This window comes from Epinephelus moara, chromosome 4 (assembly GCF_006386435.1).
Source record: "Epinephelus moara isolate mb chromosome 4, YSFRI_EMoa_1.0, whole genome shotgun sequence".
Taxonomy (NCBI): Eukaryota; Metazoa; Chordata; class Actinopteri; order Perciformes; family Serranidae; genus Epinephelus; species Epinephelus moara.
Window position 1 is genome coordinate 12939585 of NC_065509.1, and position 17425 is coordinate 12957009.

General features: G+C 40.5%; 1 protein-coding gene across 1 annotated transcript; it reads left to right on the plus strand.

Annotated features, from left to right (window-relative positions):
- The first annotated feature begins 1772 nt into the window (after positions 1–1772).
- On the plus strand, positions 1773–12365 carry sting1 (stimulator of interferon response cGAMP interactor 1). The gene is made up of 7 exons (XM_050043161.1): positions 1773–1876; positions 3528–3754; positions 4357–4549; positions 6496–6604; positions 6902–7146; positions 11190–11376; positions 11876–12365. Exons 2-7 carry the CDS (start codon positions 3528–3530, stop codon positions 12139–12141), a joined length of 1227 nt encoding a protein of 408 aa, XP_049899118.1. The 5' UTR covers positions 1773–1876; the 3' UTR covers positions 12142–12365.
- Positions 12366–17425: the final 5060 nt, after the last annotated feature.

A 17425-nucleotide genomic window follows, 5' to 3' on the forward strand; every position in this document is an offset into this window, starting at 1 on the left:
CTCAATTCTCCTGCAAAATGAAACTTTACATTCAAAACAATGTTATTTCTTCTCAAAATGGTATTTTGTTTTCAAATGACACACACAAACCATCATATGAATAGACATTTATAAGAACCAGTTGAACACTGATGTGCTCAATGTAAAACACTATGATGAATGGAAAACACTTCTTCTCCATTCATCATAATGACTAAGGCCTTTTTTTTGTTCAGTGTTACACTTACTACAGACAGTACATACATAAGTGTGTTGTAAAACATTTTAGAATATTGTTTTTATACTCAGAACATACAAATACACGGTAACAAATATATTTTATTTTTCCCACAAAAACAATGTACACAGTGTACATCCCAACCAACACGAAGTTGCACATACAGTGGTCTACATACAAAACAACAGAAGAATTTACTGTATACAGTTACAGTAAAAAACAAAAACAAAACTATGCTGCATCCTCTCTTCTGTTTCGGTCTGGCCACAGCACCTCATCCACATCACAAGCAATGTTTTCCCTGGCCAAGCAGCGGGGGAAATATCGCCTAGCATGGCGAATCCAGCCATGAAAAGCATCAACTGCTATATCTCCACATGTGTCTTCCATAGCTTGGAGAAGGGGTATACGCGTTTGTGGATTTCGGTCATACACTTTCCATCTCCAGGCAGAAAAAGTGACTCGGATCTCATCAGAGATTACGGTCCTTGGCCTTCCTCGTCCTTGTCCTCCCCGTCCTCCTCTTCTTACTCTCACTCCTCTGGCTCTGGCTCTGCCTCTGTTTCTAATGTTGGCATCCATTGCTCCAAAACAGAAAAGCTCACCTGTTGCCCTTTTATGCTAAAGCTCTGATTGCTAATTGTAAAACTGTGTGACAGGTGTTTGCCCATGTGATGAGTCAGTGTGCATTGTAGGGCAATTAACTTTAGAATTTTGAATGACAGTGTGTTCTTTGTGAAAACAAGAGCTTTTCTTCATGAAAATTGTGCCAAATGCAGAGAATTGTGTGTAGTGTTTTGAAAAAAATGTGTTTTAGAACTGCAGTTTGAGTGTAAAGCAGGAATTGTGCTTGTAGTTTAGCAGAATTGGTTCAGGGGGTCGGTGCATGAGTTACATGTTGTGGTCATTGTGTCTCAAGTACCAGTATTTGTGTGTAAACAATTGAGCATTGTGTCTCAAGTACCAGTATTTGTGTGTAAACAATTGAGAAAAACTGTAATATATTCATATAGCCTATATATTTCTAAATATAAAAATGTGATAGATTTTATTTTAACAGTCAAAAGCAGCAACAGGTTATGATTTGTATGTTTATTTCATGATTCATTCGGCTCCACTAGCACAAATAGTTTTGCACCTGGACTGGTACTGGACTGACCAGCAACAAATGATGGTGTATTATTATAAACAAGTTATGTTTTAGCTCACCAATAGGATTCCAGAGACTCTGGAGTCTTTGACAAAGAGCAGTGAAGCTGATCTGAAGGCCTAATGTTTGCCCACAACCTTTATATTGTTTTTTATTTATTTATTCCTATCTGCATATTACAGTCTTTTACTTTCATATATAAATGACCCAACAAGACTTGAAAGACTTGAAACTTGAGTTAAAAAATTGTTGTCATTACAAAATTATTAATAGATGTACAGTGAGAACTTCCTCTTTCATGAAGCCTTTCCCCTGATCTCTGCTCCCTCCCACTCCTTTTTTTTACCGTGATGTTTTGATGGCACAGGAATACGGGTAGAAAACTGGAATCGAAAGTGAAAGTGTAGGATGATGACTAAAAAGGGCGGGGAGAGAGGCAGAGGAGAGGCAGAAGGAGAACAGAGGACAAAGGAAATTTTTTTAGTCTGGATCACAGCAAACGCATTGAGGTGAGTCCCTCCTTACATTCTTACTTAGTTTTAAAATGCTTTTGATGGAGTTAGACTCACCTGCTAGATTAGACTTTTTCCCATCATCACTGACAGAGATCAGGTTGTGTGTTTGTGGTAAACAAAAAGTAACTTTATGAAAACCTCACTGTTGAATATTAAACTGTCTTCACTATTTTACTGCCAAAGAGTGTACAGCACATTTGTTACAGCTACGTCATCTCGGCACCATTACATTGTGGTTATACTGGAATGCATTTTGAATAGATTCAGTTGCGTGGGAGCTTATAATGATAGTCTAATGTCTGATGTTAGTACTGATGGACAGAAAACACACATGTAGTAAAAACAGCTTCAGATTAAATTGTAGCCTATTAAAAAACATAAGCACAGAAAAAAGAATCCAGGACTCACAGACTCAACCATAAATGGTTGAAACAGTTAACTAAATGTGACGGATAAATGGCTGAGATAATTAGTTTAAAGTGATGAATAAATGGTTGAAATAATTAGCTAAAAGTGATAGATAATTGGCTGAAATATTTATCTAAAAGTGATGAATAAATGGTTGTAAAAGTTAGCTAAAAATGATGGATAAATGGCTGAAATAGTTAGCTGAAAGTGATTAATACATGGCTGAAATAGTTAGCTAAAAGTGACAGATATTAAATTATTTGTTTTCACAAAAGTAAAAATTTGTCCTGGTACAGTGATTTTTATACAGCCATATCAGGGCACAACTGCACTGATGCCAACAGGTATACTATCTGTCTAAGTAGTGAGCTTAGGTGTAGATAGAGAGTAACTTGATCATAGAAGCACTCAGTTACACAATGTACACATACATACAAATGCACAGGCATACTCATTCCAACTCGAAAGAACTTCAAAGGTAGATCATACGTGTCTAGTAGGAGATTATGAGAAAAGAGAAACTGTACAATTCCAAATAAATGCGGGGGTGGGGGGGGGGGGGGGGTTGGGGGGGGTGGGGGCTTTTGAGGTTGTTAAAACTAAAAGATGAATTTTATATAATGTTTTGCTTTTAGTGGGTGAAAACTGCCATTGTCAAACATTCGATACATTACACACAGCCATATTTCACACTTAAAAACATATTCACCAGCAAAACCACCATTCGTCTATCAATTACTCACTGTGTGTTACCTTTGTTTGCACAACATGCCTCCATGGTGAACGGAGAATCCAAAAAGGATTCTACTTAATGAATTTAAGTAACTGAGGACCAAATGTAACAACAAAATTAAATCAACACATCAATTTTCAAAGTCTTACACTACTCCAGCAGTGCAGTCCAAGTCTCATTTAAACAGCCATATGCTCAGTACCTCCTAAACATGTGTGTCTTCAATTAAAGCTTACTATTTAAAACACTTCCGTCTCAGCACATGCTTCCATATTAGCTCCTTTTTTGGATTCTATGTTCAGTGTGGAGGCGTACAGAGCATGCAACATAAAAAGCGGTGAGTAATTGACAAATGGTCATTTTGCGGGTAAAGCATTCCTTCAACGACCACATAGTTTAGACTTCATTGAACAGCTTTCTGAGTGAACTGACCCTATGCACTGAGAAAGATACATGTGCTTTTATAAAAGCACTCCCTGACACTGGGTGACTGTCCCCTGACAGATGCAGTGCCTCCAAGATCAGGACGCGCTCATCCCTCAGCTTCGCGGGACTTTGCCTAAGGTGTGTGCTGCTGCGCTGGCTGCCATAACAACAGGAGGCATCGTGTTTCTGTCTCCTGAAATGTTATTTGGATGGGTTGCCATGGTAATACTAACCCTGACACTCGGCCCTCTGCTGCACGGGATCTGTCTGCTAGCAGAGGAGATGCTTTACCATTCAAGTACAAGGTGAGAGAGAAGTTGTGGGTGTATTTGTGTGTGTTACAATCAGCTGAAGTAAATAACTAAAACAAAGATGGAGGAGTCTGGAGTGGTTCTGTATTTAGATTAAGAAAAGAAAAAGAGCTCTAGACCAAAAAATAAATAAATTAATCCTTGTTGTCTGGTCTGACTTAAGTAGTGGCTTTCCTTAAGCATTGCTTAACGCTGCTCTAATGAATATTCTTATATTAACAATGCATCAAATGACTTTAATGTAAAAGGTGTCAATCAAAGTGACGAACCTACAGAGAATTATCCCCTGACTGCAGTTTCCCCTCAGCTCTACAGAGCACTTAGTGTCTTTTAGCTCAGTGTTTTGGTTTTACAGCCAGCAGCTTTCCTGACTTTTTCGACTGTCACTGCTCTCATTGCCGTTGTTTCTAGCCACAGGTAAAAAGAAACAAAACACTGTTACCCGCCTGGACAGTATGTTTACAAAATTATTAAAATCTCTCTAAATCAATTAAATGTTCATTAATGTTAAAACGCTAAACTGGGCATCTACCAGTGCAACCGTGACACAGCACAGACAGCAACAGGGACAACAGTGTCTTCTCTATTTTTACCAGGTACCGAGGCAGAGGGCTGCTGAGCCACATGCTGCCAGCCTGTGGTTTGGGGGGAAAGACCCTGCTGGCTGCAGGGCTGGCAGGCCTTCTGCTCTACCTGGCCGGAAATCCTCTGCCACACAAAGGCCAATGCTGGAAACTCCTCTTCCTGGCCTCAGTTCTTTACGCACTGCTCAAAAGCCTGGGAGTCCTGGTGAGGTCCACACCTGACACACAAACACCACTGTCTTTGTTTTTCTGGGGTGTCTGTCTTTCTTTTGCAAAAAAAAGTATCATTGGAACATTACAAAGCAGATGTGCTTTTTCTTAAAGGACCATACCCCCCAAAAAATTAGCAAGCTTGAGTGGTTTTCTGTCCTTGTCTGCCATTAGTTTCCATTCATATAGAAATTAATGTAAACCTTTGACTTTTACAGAAAACAGTGAAAGCTCTAACGCAGAAACACTGGTACAGCTCTTTAAATTAGCCTGTGGACGTCTCGTAATGTACGTGCCATCATCCCTGGTATGTACAGGACTACACTGTAAAACCCAGCAAGTAATAGACATCAAGGGCATCTCAAACTTTCACACTTTCACAACTACTAGAGACCAATTCCAGGACTATGTTTAAAAAAAAATACTCTATATAACTAATTTAGAGGTGTCAGTATCAGTTTCTGCTTCACTGCCTGTCACCTACCCAGAAAAATGTGGCTCTGATGTGGCTTTGAACAAAAAAAATAAATAAATCAAGAGGTATTTTAGAAGGTGAACGATCAATACTGTCACACACAATCAGAAATGAGAGACTTGTGTTTGCACAGCACTTCATCTCAGATGTCGTTCACATTCTGAGCTTCACTATCGAGTCATTTATCAACACACAGCATTTGCTGAACTTTCTATGGAAGCCCAGTATTCATGTTAAATGAATACCTATCATCAGACCCTGGGTATGCAGTGGGTCTGGACACCCAAACAACACAATACTCACTGGAAGCACTTGTGTGAAAGCAACAGTGTCAACATTACATAGTATACAGTATAGATGCAAAGCAATGCGTTTTTTTGGGTTTCGAAATGCTGCACCCCCGGCTAGCATCTTTAAGACACGTGCAACTTGTGCTAGCAACAAAGCATACACTTTAGCTAACAAGAGGCTAGCTAACAATAACCACCTGACGACACGATAAGCTCAATAGCTTGTTGCTAGCAGTGGCAAGATAAAAAACCAAGTTTATAGAACCTGTCATTTAATATTAGATATCTCAATTTGCAATTAAAAAAACTGGATAACAGTCAACTTTGATCTTGGAAATAGAAAAGAGAAAATAAAAAGAGACAATAAGTTGAGAGTTGAGGTTCGAATGCTGGGGTGGGCGAGCCCTTATGTGTGGCGTTTTGCATGTTCTCCCCGTGTCAGCGTGGGTTTTCTCCGGGTACTCCGGCGTCCTCCCACATGTGAGTGTGAATGGTTTCCTGTCTCTATGTGTCAGCCCTGTCTGTCCAGGGTGTACCCCACCTCTCGCCCAGTGTCATTTGGGATAGACTCCAATATACATTCTGTCCTGGACAACTGGAAAGACAGTGCAGAGGGAATCTTTCTCTCTTTTTGTTCACAGTCCCAGTTAATTTAGATAATTGATTGTATCAGAAAGGTCATCATCTGAGAGCTTATTAAATTGTCACAGCTCAGAGCGCCGTGGTAGAAGTGGGAAAAATAGCTCAGTTTTAGCATAAGAGGACTACACTTCAGACAGAGCAGCCCCTATGTAGGAACACTTCCTGAAGCATCAGTTGATTGTAATTGATATGGCATTTCTGGAGTAAAAATAGGCCTAAAAATATGTCTACATCAGCAAGAATGACCATAGCACTCACACTCTCCTCAAATAATTGCTGTATAATTCTGAACAAAGCTCTCTCTTCCCTCTGACTCCTTATAGAAACTGGCAGCATTATAGATTCAAATTCAGCTCAAGCTTGGGTGTAGCTGTCTCTGTCCCCATCTAAAAAATATGTTCCTCCCACAGAGGAGAGGGTGGCTTGGGTGCAGGGATGCCCTTTTCTTTTGCCACACACATTCCAATAGGTGTCTCCTGAACAAAGGTGAGGTGTTGTGACATCCCTCTGGCTGTTTCTGTGGTCGGTGTGCAGGGTCCGTCGGAGGTGGAGGTGTCAGACATCTGTGAGGGGAGGAAGATGAACGTGGCCCACGGCCTGGCCTGGTCCTTCTACTTGGGCTACCTGCGACTGGTGCTGCCACGTCAGTAACATCAAAGCACACACCTCCTTATATTTCAGATTATGCATGATTATTTGAATACAAGTTTTTTGGGCTTCACTTGAGCAATGTAATCAATCGAATTAGATATGCTGTATGTCTATTTCATTGACATACAGTTCATCCTAAAATTAAACACACATTTTCCTTGCACCTGTAGTGCTATTTATCAGTCTAGATTGTTTTGTTGTGAGTTGCTGAGCGTTGGAGATATAGGCTGTAAAGATGTCTGTCCTCTCTAATGTGTGTGTGTGTGTGTGTGTGTGTGTGTCCATTAAGGTTTTGAGGAGTCCATTGCAAGGTTTCATGCCACCCATCAGGCCAGCAGATCCTCCTGGGGTCGTGGCTCCAGGAAACTCCTCATCCTCATACCTCTCAACGCCAACATTTCTCACAAGCTGGAGGAAGAGGACGACAATATCACTTTCTATGACAACCTCCCCGACACTGAGATAGACAGGGCGGGAGTCCGGAGGCGAGTCTTCAAGCACAGCGTCTACAGAGTAGTGGACGAGCATGGAAAGGTAGGCGGAGCTGTAAAACAGTAGTTACAGATTATAATGCAGGTAGATTTAGATCATTCCAGAATTTTAATAGTGAGAACACAAACACTGAAGTGCTTTCACACACAAAATAATAGCTGTGTGCCATTCATCCATCCATTCTCTGTACTTTTTCGAGTCAAAGGTGGCTGAAAATATGCAGGCATGCATCCGGGAAAAGGCAAGGAAACATCACAGACAAGTCTCCAGCCTATCTCACACCTTTATTATTTTAAGTTATAGTTCATAGATTGAATTGCAAAGTGATGAAGTTCACATTTCAAGCAATCAGTCAGTCATCTGGAGCAGATTATATTCAGAAACCTCAGTCAGGTGCAGAGCAGAAAGATTCAGTCAACATGAAATAAGGTGATCAGAGAACCTGCAGTCTGAATGCCACTTAGCTACTTGTGCTGTAATTCAACTCAGTGTCTGTCTTCTTATTGCCAGTGTGAGTTAAAAGACTTTAGCGTGCTGACATTTTCTCCTTTGATCAGATTTGTAAAGACCGCACAGCTAAAATGCGGCAGAGAGAGAGAGTCACAGTAAAGTGACAGACTCAAGGGGCTGTTTCTGTATATTTTCTTCAATATTTCATGATAGCACGTCAATGTGCTCCATATCCGATATGTTTGATGTAGCAAATCTAACAGTGATTGTACTCAAAATCAACTCTGTAGTTTAGTCGAGGGAAAGGAAGTTTGGGATGCATGAAAGCAGTCTGAGTTTCACGTGAGAACAGAAATAGCCACAGAGTATATCAAAGTGATGTTGATGTTATGGCTGTGTTTTAAAGTTGCCGTTATTACACAGAATAAGGTGATGATGAATGTCTGACTTTTGACATTTACTCCAGTCCAACCATCAGTTATAAACCCAAAGACATTCATTTCATTTGTCATTGTCAACATAGCTGCCGATTAATTTCCTTTTCATCAATTAATCATTTCAAATGTATTAGAGCATTAAAATGATTGTCTACATCTTAATGCATCAGTGATAATATTTCAGTAATATTTACGGAAATGTATTGATGATACCGACGGGGCCATTCCATATCATTTTGCCTACTTCTACTTTAAAGCAAAACTGTAACTGTAACTTTGTAATTTTTGAAAGTATAATTTCTCTTACAAATGAAAAGTTGAATTCATATTAAAACACTCTGGCCCAATTCAGTGCACTCAGGGATTTTTGATGATACAACTTTACTGGGTTTGGTACGACCAGTCGCTTTTTACGGAAAACAAGAACAGCCTTTGCATGCAATTATTTTTTAAGCTGTTATCTCAAGATCAAGAGTTAATTCTTTTGTTAGTTTTTTGCTATTATGTTGTTAACGATAACGCCTGATTTTAGCTTTCAAGATCACTGTCATGACTGTCGGGGATGATTCATAACTGTCTGACAAGGACTGATCTAAATACTGTCTTTAACAGAAAGACATTGCAATTTGAAGTAATTTTATGTTGCCGGCATGCGCCAGGCTATAAAAGCCCGACTTTGTGCATGCACCCATTGATTCATTGATTTCCACCTGTCAGAGTAGGTGTGAGAGCAGAAAGAAAAGAAAGAGGAGTTTAGCGTTTTGTCCACTTACCTTCGTTTAGGTTGGAGAGCTGGCCTTCACAGGTCCCTCTCGAGGATAGCTAAATGCTATTTCTTCTTTTTGACAATAAGGAGTGAAACAGTTGAGGGGAGTGCCACATCCATGTATTGCAGCTGTCTGTTTATGCACGTAAGAACCGACAGCACAGTGGCAGCAGCATATGTCAACAGACAAGGGGGCCTGGGTTCCCCAAACCTCTGCAGAATAGAAACACAGGCTGCGGACCTGGGCATGGACACGGTTCGTGTCCCTCAGGGTCTTGCACATGCCGGATTGGTGAACCGCTTTGGCAGAGCAGTGGCCGACCTATTCGCAACCAGGGACAATGCCCATTGCCCCACATGACATGGTTCTTGGAAGCGGAGCCTCTCCTGGTCGGGAGGCCACCCTGCTCCATCCCTTTCCACACAGGCTCAGGCTTGAGACTTGTGCAGTCAGTGATTCAGACCATGCAGAGTGCTCGGGAGATGGTGACTGCGGCCTCATCTCTCAGTTCCTGAAGGGTGCGCAGAGGCTTGCACTGCGCACCAGAAGGCTGGCCATTCCACCTTGGGACCTGCGTCAGATGTTGGTTGCCCTGCAACAGGAGCCTTTTGAGCCTCTGGAGTCAGTCAGCATTAAGTGGCTGTCTCCTAAAGTGGTTTTACTCCGCCAAAAGAGTGGGGGAACAGCACGCTCTGTCAGTGGATAAGAGCTGTTGCCTGAATGTGGCTGCTGGCACCTCCTTTGGGGAGCGCGTGCTGGGTGCCATCATACAGTAGGCCATGTAATTCCATGCCCCTGAGCTGGGGGGGCGCCTTACACAGCTAGGGTAATGTCAATATTATTGTCTTCCTGCACCCAACCTCTGCGTCTGGCAGGGTTGGTCATGCTTATGGTTGTGTCTGGTGCCTGGGCATTGGTACAGTGGCACACATCATCTGGCGGTGTCACTGACCATTTAATGTGCAAAATGCTGTACATTTGTATACAGTTTATTGACGTTTTTTCTCTGTCTCCTGGGGTCCCTCGCAGTGTGTCTTTAAGGGCTCCCATAGTTAGGATAGAACTACTGGGTGGGGAGATAATCTCGATACTATAGAGAAAGTTCGGTTACATTGTAACCTTGGTTCTCTGAGTGAGGAGATGATCTCCCCAGGCTCAAGGCCACTTGGTACCTGCTCCAATCAATGTTAATCAGTGGGTGCATGTGCAAGGTGGGGGTGCTATAGCCTAGTGTATGTGGGCCATGTAAAGTGATGTGTCTTAAAGATTATTATTTTTCCACGTCGATTACCCCAGATGAGGATAATTCTAACTACTGGGTGGGGAGATAAGCTCCTCACTCAGAGAACCAAGGTTGTAACCGAACATTATCTTGTTAATTCGAGATAACATAAATAACAATTTACTGGAGATGAGTGAATAATTAACTTGTGATCTTGAGATAATGGCTTAAAAAACTATTGCAAGCACAGCTGTTCTCAGCCTCCCTAGCTCATGGTGACTAATGCTAAAAAACGTGGATATTACTGTATGAGCAGATGTTATTGAGTCATGTTGCCAGCTTGAAAATTCTTCTCTGCTTGTGTCACTGTTACAGTAAAATTACTGTTATTACGTAAGTGTCACTCGTGGCTACAGTGGCTCCTGTTTAGCAAAAGTTGCATAGGATTGCTGACGATATTTATTGCTTTTATTTAAGTAACACTCAACACTTAATGCGGGAAATAAAACCTGTACTGGAATCAACCCTAATGGCTTTACTGTAAAGACTGATAACTTTATTCATAGATGTACTGACTAGAATTTATTTTCACTCTAAAAATGACTCCATAAAAGACTGTTGTCCTCTGTTGTTATATATTTTGAGAATATAAAAAGCACAGAGACAGGTATATTTTGCAGTGGTGGAAAGTGATTAAGCACATTTACTCAAGTACTATACTTGAGTATAATTTTGAGGTACCTGCAGCCTACTTTAACTGAGTATTTCCATTTTATACTACTTTTTACTTCAGCTCATACTTTTGTACTTTTACCAAAGTAAAATATTTAATGCAGGACTTTTAATTGTAACAGTATTTCTACACTGTGGTACCACTTTTATTGAAGTAAAAGATCTGAATACTTCCTCCACGTCTGATACTTTGAGATCCTCCCACCTGCCAAAAAACTAACTCAGAGTACAGTACCCTTCCAGCATGCTGTTTCCCTCAAAAGCACAGCATCAGTCCCACCTGCTGGTTAAACCTGAGAACTGATCAGTGGAGAACTACTTTAGTAAATCACAGTAACAGCTCCACCTACATGTAAAACATGGTAATCATACATTTCTGCTGCCAGAGCTCCACAAGCTTTTAAAGGATTATTTTCCATGTAATGTCTGAGAGTCTGCTTTGTAAATGTGTGTGTGGATGTCTGTGTGTGTAAACAGGTCCGTGAGTGTGCTATGGAGTATGCAACGCCTCTGCTGACGCTGTACAGCATGTCCCAGGAGAGCAGCGCTGGTTTCGGGGAGCCTGAACGCAGACAGCAGGTCCTGCTCTTCTACAGGACCCTGCAAGACATACTGGAGCACTCGCTGGAGTGTCGCAACCGCTACAAACTCATCCTGCTCAATGGTAGGAGGACAAGCCAAGTGTGTGTGTGTGTGTGTGTGTGTGTGTGTAAACTTTATACACACCTCGCGACAGGAGACAGACTGCTTTTAGGAGGATTTCAGCTTTTAGCTTATCCGCTTCCCCACAAGGATTGACAATCAGGATTTGTGTATTTATGGATTCTTTTGCAATTTGTGTGTTTTAAAAAAAGGTTTTGTTGATACACAGCCGCCTTGTGCTGCACAGTGTGTGACTGAAATGAAGTATGAAGGTCAGAGTATCAGTGCTGGGAACTTTTCTGGCTTTGGTCCAGTTATCTATGGCCTCATGTGAACTTTTTATCTTTGCACCAGCAGTGAGAAACTCAATCACAATGTGGTTTTAAAAAAAAAGTATCACATCACTATCTTAACATGAACTCTTGAAAAGGAGTGAGCTAAACACAGTAGTAATGGTTAGATACAGGGTGCTCAAACAAACCATAGATCATGCCTTCTTCTTCTTCTTCTTCTTCTTCTAGATGAGCATGAGGACGACCCTCACTTCCTGTCCAAAGCTATCCTCAGACACCTGCAGCAGCAGGAGAAAGAGGAGTTCTGCCTCACTCCACCTCCTCACCAGGAGATAGGGCATCTGTTCATGAGTACATCAAGTGCCCCGCCAAGTGCTCCATCTATGAACCAGGTGCCAATGAGCAGGGAGCCTACACTCATGTTCAGCCTGGAGAAACCTAAGCCTCTGAAGGAACCTGTGGAGAGCACCGACCATTATCAAGGAAGAATATAAACAGATGCTCAGGCACAGGCAGAGACGAACATAAATGCACACATCACACACGTCACATCACACGCATACACATTCTTCTCATTCTTGTTCTGTACTAGATTTAAACAAAATATGGTACACCTGTTTATATTTTCTGATATGTGCATTTTGTTGTAGGATTAATAATATCTGACTGTGTCTGAATTCATAGATATTAAATAAATTCAAACATTTGCTTTGAAAAAGAGTTGGTTTCATTTCATTCATTTCATTTTCTCTAATTAAGGGTTTGGCGAGTGACAGTTCTCTGAGTCTCTGAGGCACTGCCTGACCAGTAACAAGCTGTACAAAGGACATAAGTTTCATTTCACAGTTGGGGACACACATATTAGGCAGGGGTTCTGGGGGTTACTTCCTCCATTTTGGTAAATTTTAATGCCCCAGTTTATAATACAAATGTTTTATTTGTGAAGGAAAACACAAAATTCAGGCGGCAGGTGACACTTAAAATACAAAAGTATAACAACAGTAAGACTCTCAGGCACTTTGTGTAGCTTTAAAATATTTGTCTTAACCCTAATATATTAAGTGTTTTAATTAATTCATAAGCCTTGGACATTAATAGCTCATATTTTTTCAGCTACATTTCTGCTCATGTTCACAGCTTTCTGCACATTCAAAACATATCTGTGTTCTGAGATTTCGAGAATGAATTAATAATAATTTTAGAAACAAAGTTGGAATATTTCAAAACAAAGTGTTAATTTAAGAATAAAGTCAGAATATTTCTAAAAAAAACTAACTGCATTATAGTCTGCTGTGCATTACGTCACTGCTCTGCAGATATGGTAGTATCCCCTGTCTGACAGGCACAGAACCCTGTTTGGGACTCTCTGCACAATGTAGTTAATCCTTTGTACAGCTGATGGAAATTATATTTGATTTAAATGCATTGGTGCAGCCTCAGGTGTAATAGTGAGAACCATCACAATATGTACTGACTTGTTAGAGATGGGTCTGAGTGTAAACTAGTGAATAGATCTGTCAGCAGTACTAAGATTTAAACAGTGTGTGTGCAGCCAGTGGAAACCCCCTGCACAGACTGTACAGAACGTGAGAACTCAAGGTGTTGTTGAGAAGAAAGTTTTGTCTTCCTCCTTCCTCCTTTAGAGAACAGGACATAATCTTAATACGTAGTTAAATTAGTCCTGAGCAGAGTCCACTTGTCCTGCTGTTACCACCAGCTGGTTCATGCAATATGTCATGTGGCAGCATTTAGCTATAAAATACTCTCCGCAGTTCACTTTTTAATTTAATTCCTGATCTTTCGAAGTGATAGGGAGAGAGGGATGGTTAAAATGCAAATGCTTTGTCTATAATAAATGTTGTTCATGCAAATTACCACAGATTCTGCAGTGGTAATAAATGAGTTAAAACAGAGGTCGATCACGAGAACAAGAAAAACATGGAAAGTACAAAGAGTTCCAAGGCAGGAGATCTCAGATAGAAACACGGTGTTCCACAGAGAGGGGAGGAAGAGATAGATGTACGAGATGTATGAGTGTGTTTTATGACTGTGTAAACAGTCACAAGACACCACGCCTGCTTATCTGCGTCTCACATGAGTGCACACACCTCCTGACAGCAGCGCTGCAGATGAAACTGCTCGGTGAGGTTGCATCAGATATGTTTACGGCCCGTCTGTCTTCTTGACAGGGCAGAGGTGACAGGGAGGACAGAGGGGTCTGATCCAAAGCCTTGCTGAATTATAAACACAGTCTTTGTAATCTGCATGTTCAGATGATTTATTGTGTGCAAATCTAGCATGTACGATTAGGGACAAAATGAAAAATCAACAATGGAGCACTGTGGTAACCTCAGTTGCACTCTGCCTAAAGCAGGCTTGACGGGTCAGAGGCTCTTAACATTACGTTTTTTTTCTCAAATGTTTGCTCTCTCTTGAGAAATACTGGAGACCTATACCTGTTCAGACGTCGAAAAATCCTTCAAATGAAACAGTCTGACAAGAAGGAATATGACTCTTTGGTAGGGCTGCTGATGACTTCCAACCAGCCAGGCCATGACCTGTAATACGAGGTCACAAGTGGACTTTGTCTTAAGTGGTCCCAGGTCAAAAAGGTGCTACACTATAAGAGGATTCTTGCCTGACATTCAGACAAAATCTTTAACTACATGGAGTGGGCAGACTCAAAGGTCTTGACCCAGGCAAAGGGAATATAATAGGTTAATAGGTTACTTGCATTGCTCCAGAAAACAGGCTGTGATACACATATGGACTGGCTGGATTGTTTGCTGGTGCACAATAAATATAATTTGCTCTTTCAACATTGGATTGTGTTGTTAGTGCAAACTGTCTAACTAGCATCTTGAATCTGTCCTGTTGGTTTTACGATTTCCCTTGTTTTTTAATGACCAATACAAATTACTGCTGCCTGCTGCTATGCTACGTTCTCACGCAGGTGCAGAATGTACATGCTAGTTGGCTGTTGGCTGTAGTCTATGTGGTGCGTTCAGGTACCAGTTTTTGGACAAAAGACATGCAACATGAGACGGCGCAGCAGTCGGCCTTTGGTGCCACTCGATCTGTGATGTCAGTTTGGTGTGTCTGGGTCTAAAGAACAACAGGTCTGAGTGAAGATGCCACGCTTTCAACAAATTTGTTCTAACAAATAACTACACATTTTTAAAAACATTTATGATTTTTGTAATTTAATACTTTTAATATTTTGAGGACTTGAGCCTTTTGACTTGAAAATAGTAATACCTTCCCCCAAGCCCAAAGATTTAAAGAATATTATTTAAAAATGTGCCATGAATCAGTTATTTTCCCATCATATGCTGAATGTTAATGCTACAGAGCCATGAGAAACTAACAGTACCCTACTGAGCACCAGCTGGTTCATTATTTTTGTAAATTTAACATATAACTACTCTGTTATTAAAATGGCATTGAATTGGGGGTAGAGCTTTTAGTTTAGGACTTGGTACTTGACTAGGAACTTGAATACAGACTTGAGACTTTACATGTGACTTCTAAAGCAATGACTTGGTCCCATCAGACATAGTGGCACTCTAATTAGGGAATGTTAGCATGCTAATAAGCTAACCTAAAATGGTGACCATAGTAAATGATATATCTGCTTAGCAGCATGTTAGCATTATCATTGTGAGCATGTTAGCATGCTGTCATTAGCATGTAGCTCCAAGCACCACAGTGCCTAACTACAGCACTACAGTCTAGATTGGCTGCTCTTTGTCTTGTTGGGATGATGCAAGTCTATAGAAAATTGCACATCAAATGTATGTCAATCTATCAATAAATCAGTTAATCCATATCAAGTTGACATGTTTTGATAAATTGTCAAGTGAAAAAAAAAAGAAATCAAAACACTGTTTCTCAAAAGTGATTTTTTTTTTCTTCCCCTCTCAAATTATTGCTAATTCTCCCATTTATATGACTTTTGCAAGTAAAACTTATTTGGAGAATCATTTTGGATCCTCTAAATTATGTGATATTGATTTTTTATATAGAGTAAATATTTTTTGTATTTTATAGAGTAAACAATGCATTCATTAACCTAAAAACAGGGTGTACCCTGGAATGAGAAGAATCATTACAATAATAGAGCATTGTCGTGTTCTGAGCAAGGTTTTTGTTGTGGCAAGCAGTTTGAGTTTGTCTGGTAACTTTGTGTTTATACCGTGTTCCTTCTTTGTTAGGTAAGGATTTAAAAAACAACACCACCACCCACTCTCGGCTGCAGACACGAGTTTTGGTCGCGGCCACAGTGACGGAGGACTTCCAGAAACAGGTCTGACCTGTTCTCCACCAACAACACAACATAACCAGGCAGCTGACATCAGCTGATATTGACGGGTGGATAACACTGACTGTTATTGTTATCGAGTTTGCATTTTAACACTGACTCATTGTTCTCTTAGTTAGCCATGACTTCATAAAACATTAAACTGGTCACCACCATCACTCAGAGTGAGTAATGACTGTCCAGCTTAAGGCAGAAAATGCTAGTTCATACATTAAAGCAGGTTTTCATTTCTACCTGACAATAGATTTGTTTTATGGTCAAATGTAAGGAACACCAGACGTGTTTTAAGAAAGTGTTTCACAAGCCCAGAGAAGAAGACATGTACGCACAGGCAGTATTGGCTGGTAGTGAGCAATTACTGTCACCATACGCAGTAGTTCCCCTGTATTTCCTCATGAAGACACTTCCTCCTTAGTGGTAGGTCCTTCTGACAACAGCTGACTCAATCTGAACGTGATTGGTTGGCAGCTGTGATGTCATATCAGGGGTTTTTCTCAAGAAGGTGAGTCAGATGTGAGAGTTTAACCTGCAAAAAATTACCATCCTCTTCATGTCTGCTGTCACTTCAGGGCAGCACAGTGGACTTTAAGGCAGGAAGTGCTGTGTGTGTGTGTATCTGTGTCTGTGTAATGGCTTAACTGTTGTCCCGACTCCCAAGGTTAACAATACACTTCAGAAATTTTACTATTAATGGAGACAATGTTAATGTGACCATTTTCACTGTAGTTTCCACTCTGACCCACCATTAATCCACAGTGCAAATACTTATATGTCTATGTATTAAAGCAACAATTATGTTCTCAGATGTTTCAGTCACTAGGACTAAATTTTCTCCATTAAACTATGTGGTGTAATGCATATATTACGCTTTATTTACTTAATAAACTCTAACAAAAGTGTTCTAGTGTAAAATTAAATGAAACAAAAAATCTTAAATTAACAATAAAATCTTAATATCAATTAAAAACTGACTGGGAGTCAGTGAAAAGAAAACCAGTGTGATAGTTACACGCATACTGTACATTTACAATGTTTCCTTGATCTATAGGCTGCACATCAGCTCTTTGAGTTTTTTGGTATGTAATGAAGAACTACAATATCTTTTATTAGTGTTTGTTCACCTATTGCAAATCTAATTTAGGTGAATGCCTTATGTGGTGGTGGGGGTCACATATATCTTCAGCAATAGATGGAGACGGAAAAAACAGTCCTGTGTAGAGTGGATACATGTCTGATTCCCCACCAGGTGTGTGTGTCTGAATGGTGTGTGTCAGACCAGGTTACTCACCTGTGAGTAAGGCAGGGATCATGCCACCTTGTCTAGACCCGACGTGCTCACACTCACACACTCTTATCTGCATGCACTAAAAGCAAATATGAAAGTTAGATTTACTGTGGAATCACATAAAGACTCATTATGTGGGTTTTTACTATCAGTAAGGAAGATCATTTGAGGG

Excerpts from the sequence above, each read along its gene's own strand:
- sting1 (XM_050043161.1), top strand. The coding sequence starts at position 3,528 with ATGCAGTGCCTCCAAGATCAGGACGCGCTCATCCCTCAGCTTCGCGGG. Across the intron at positions 6,605-6,901 it reads CCTGCGACTGGTGCTGCCAC|GTTTTGAGGAGTCCATTGCA; the intron begins GTCAGTAACATC and ends GTGTCCATTAAG. Across the intron at positions 7,147-11,189 it reads TAGTGGACGAGCATGGAAAG|GTCCGTGAGTGTGCTATGGA; the intron begins GTAGGCGGAGCT and ends GTGTGTAAACAG.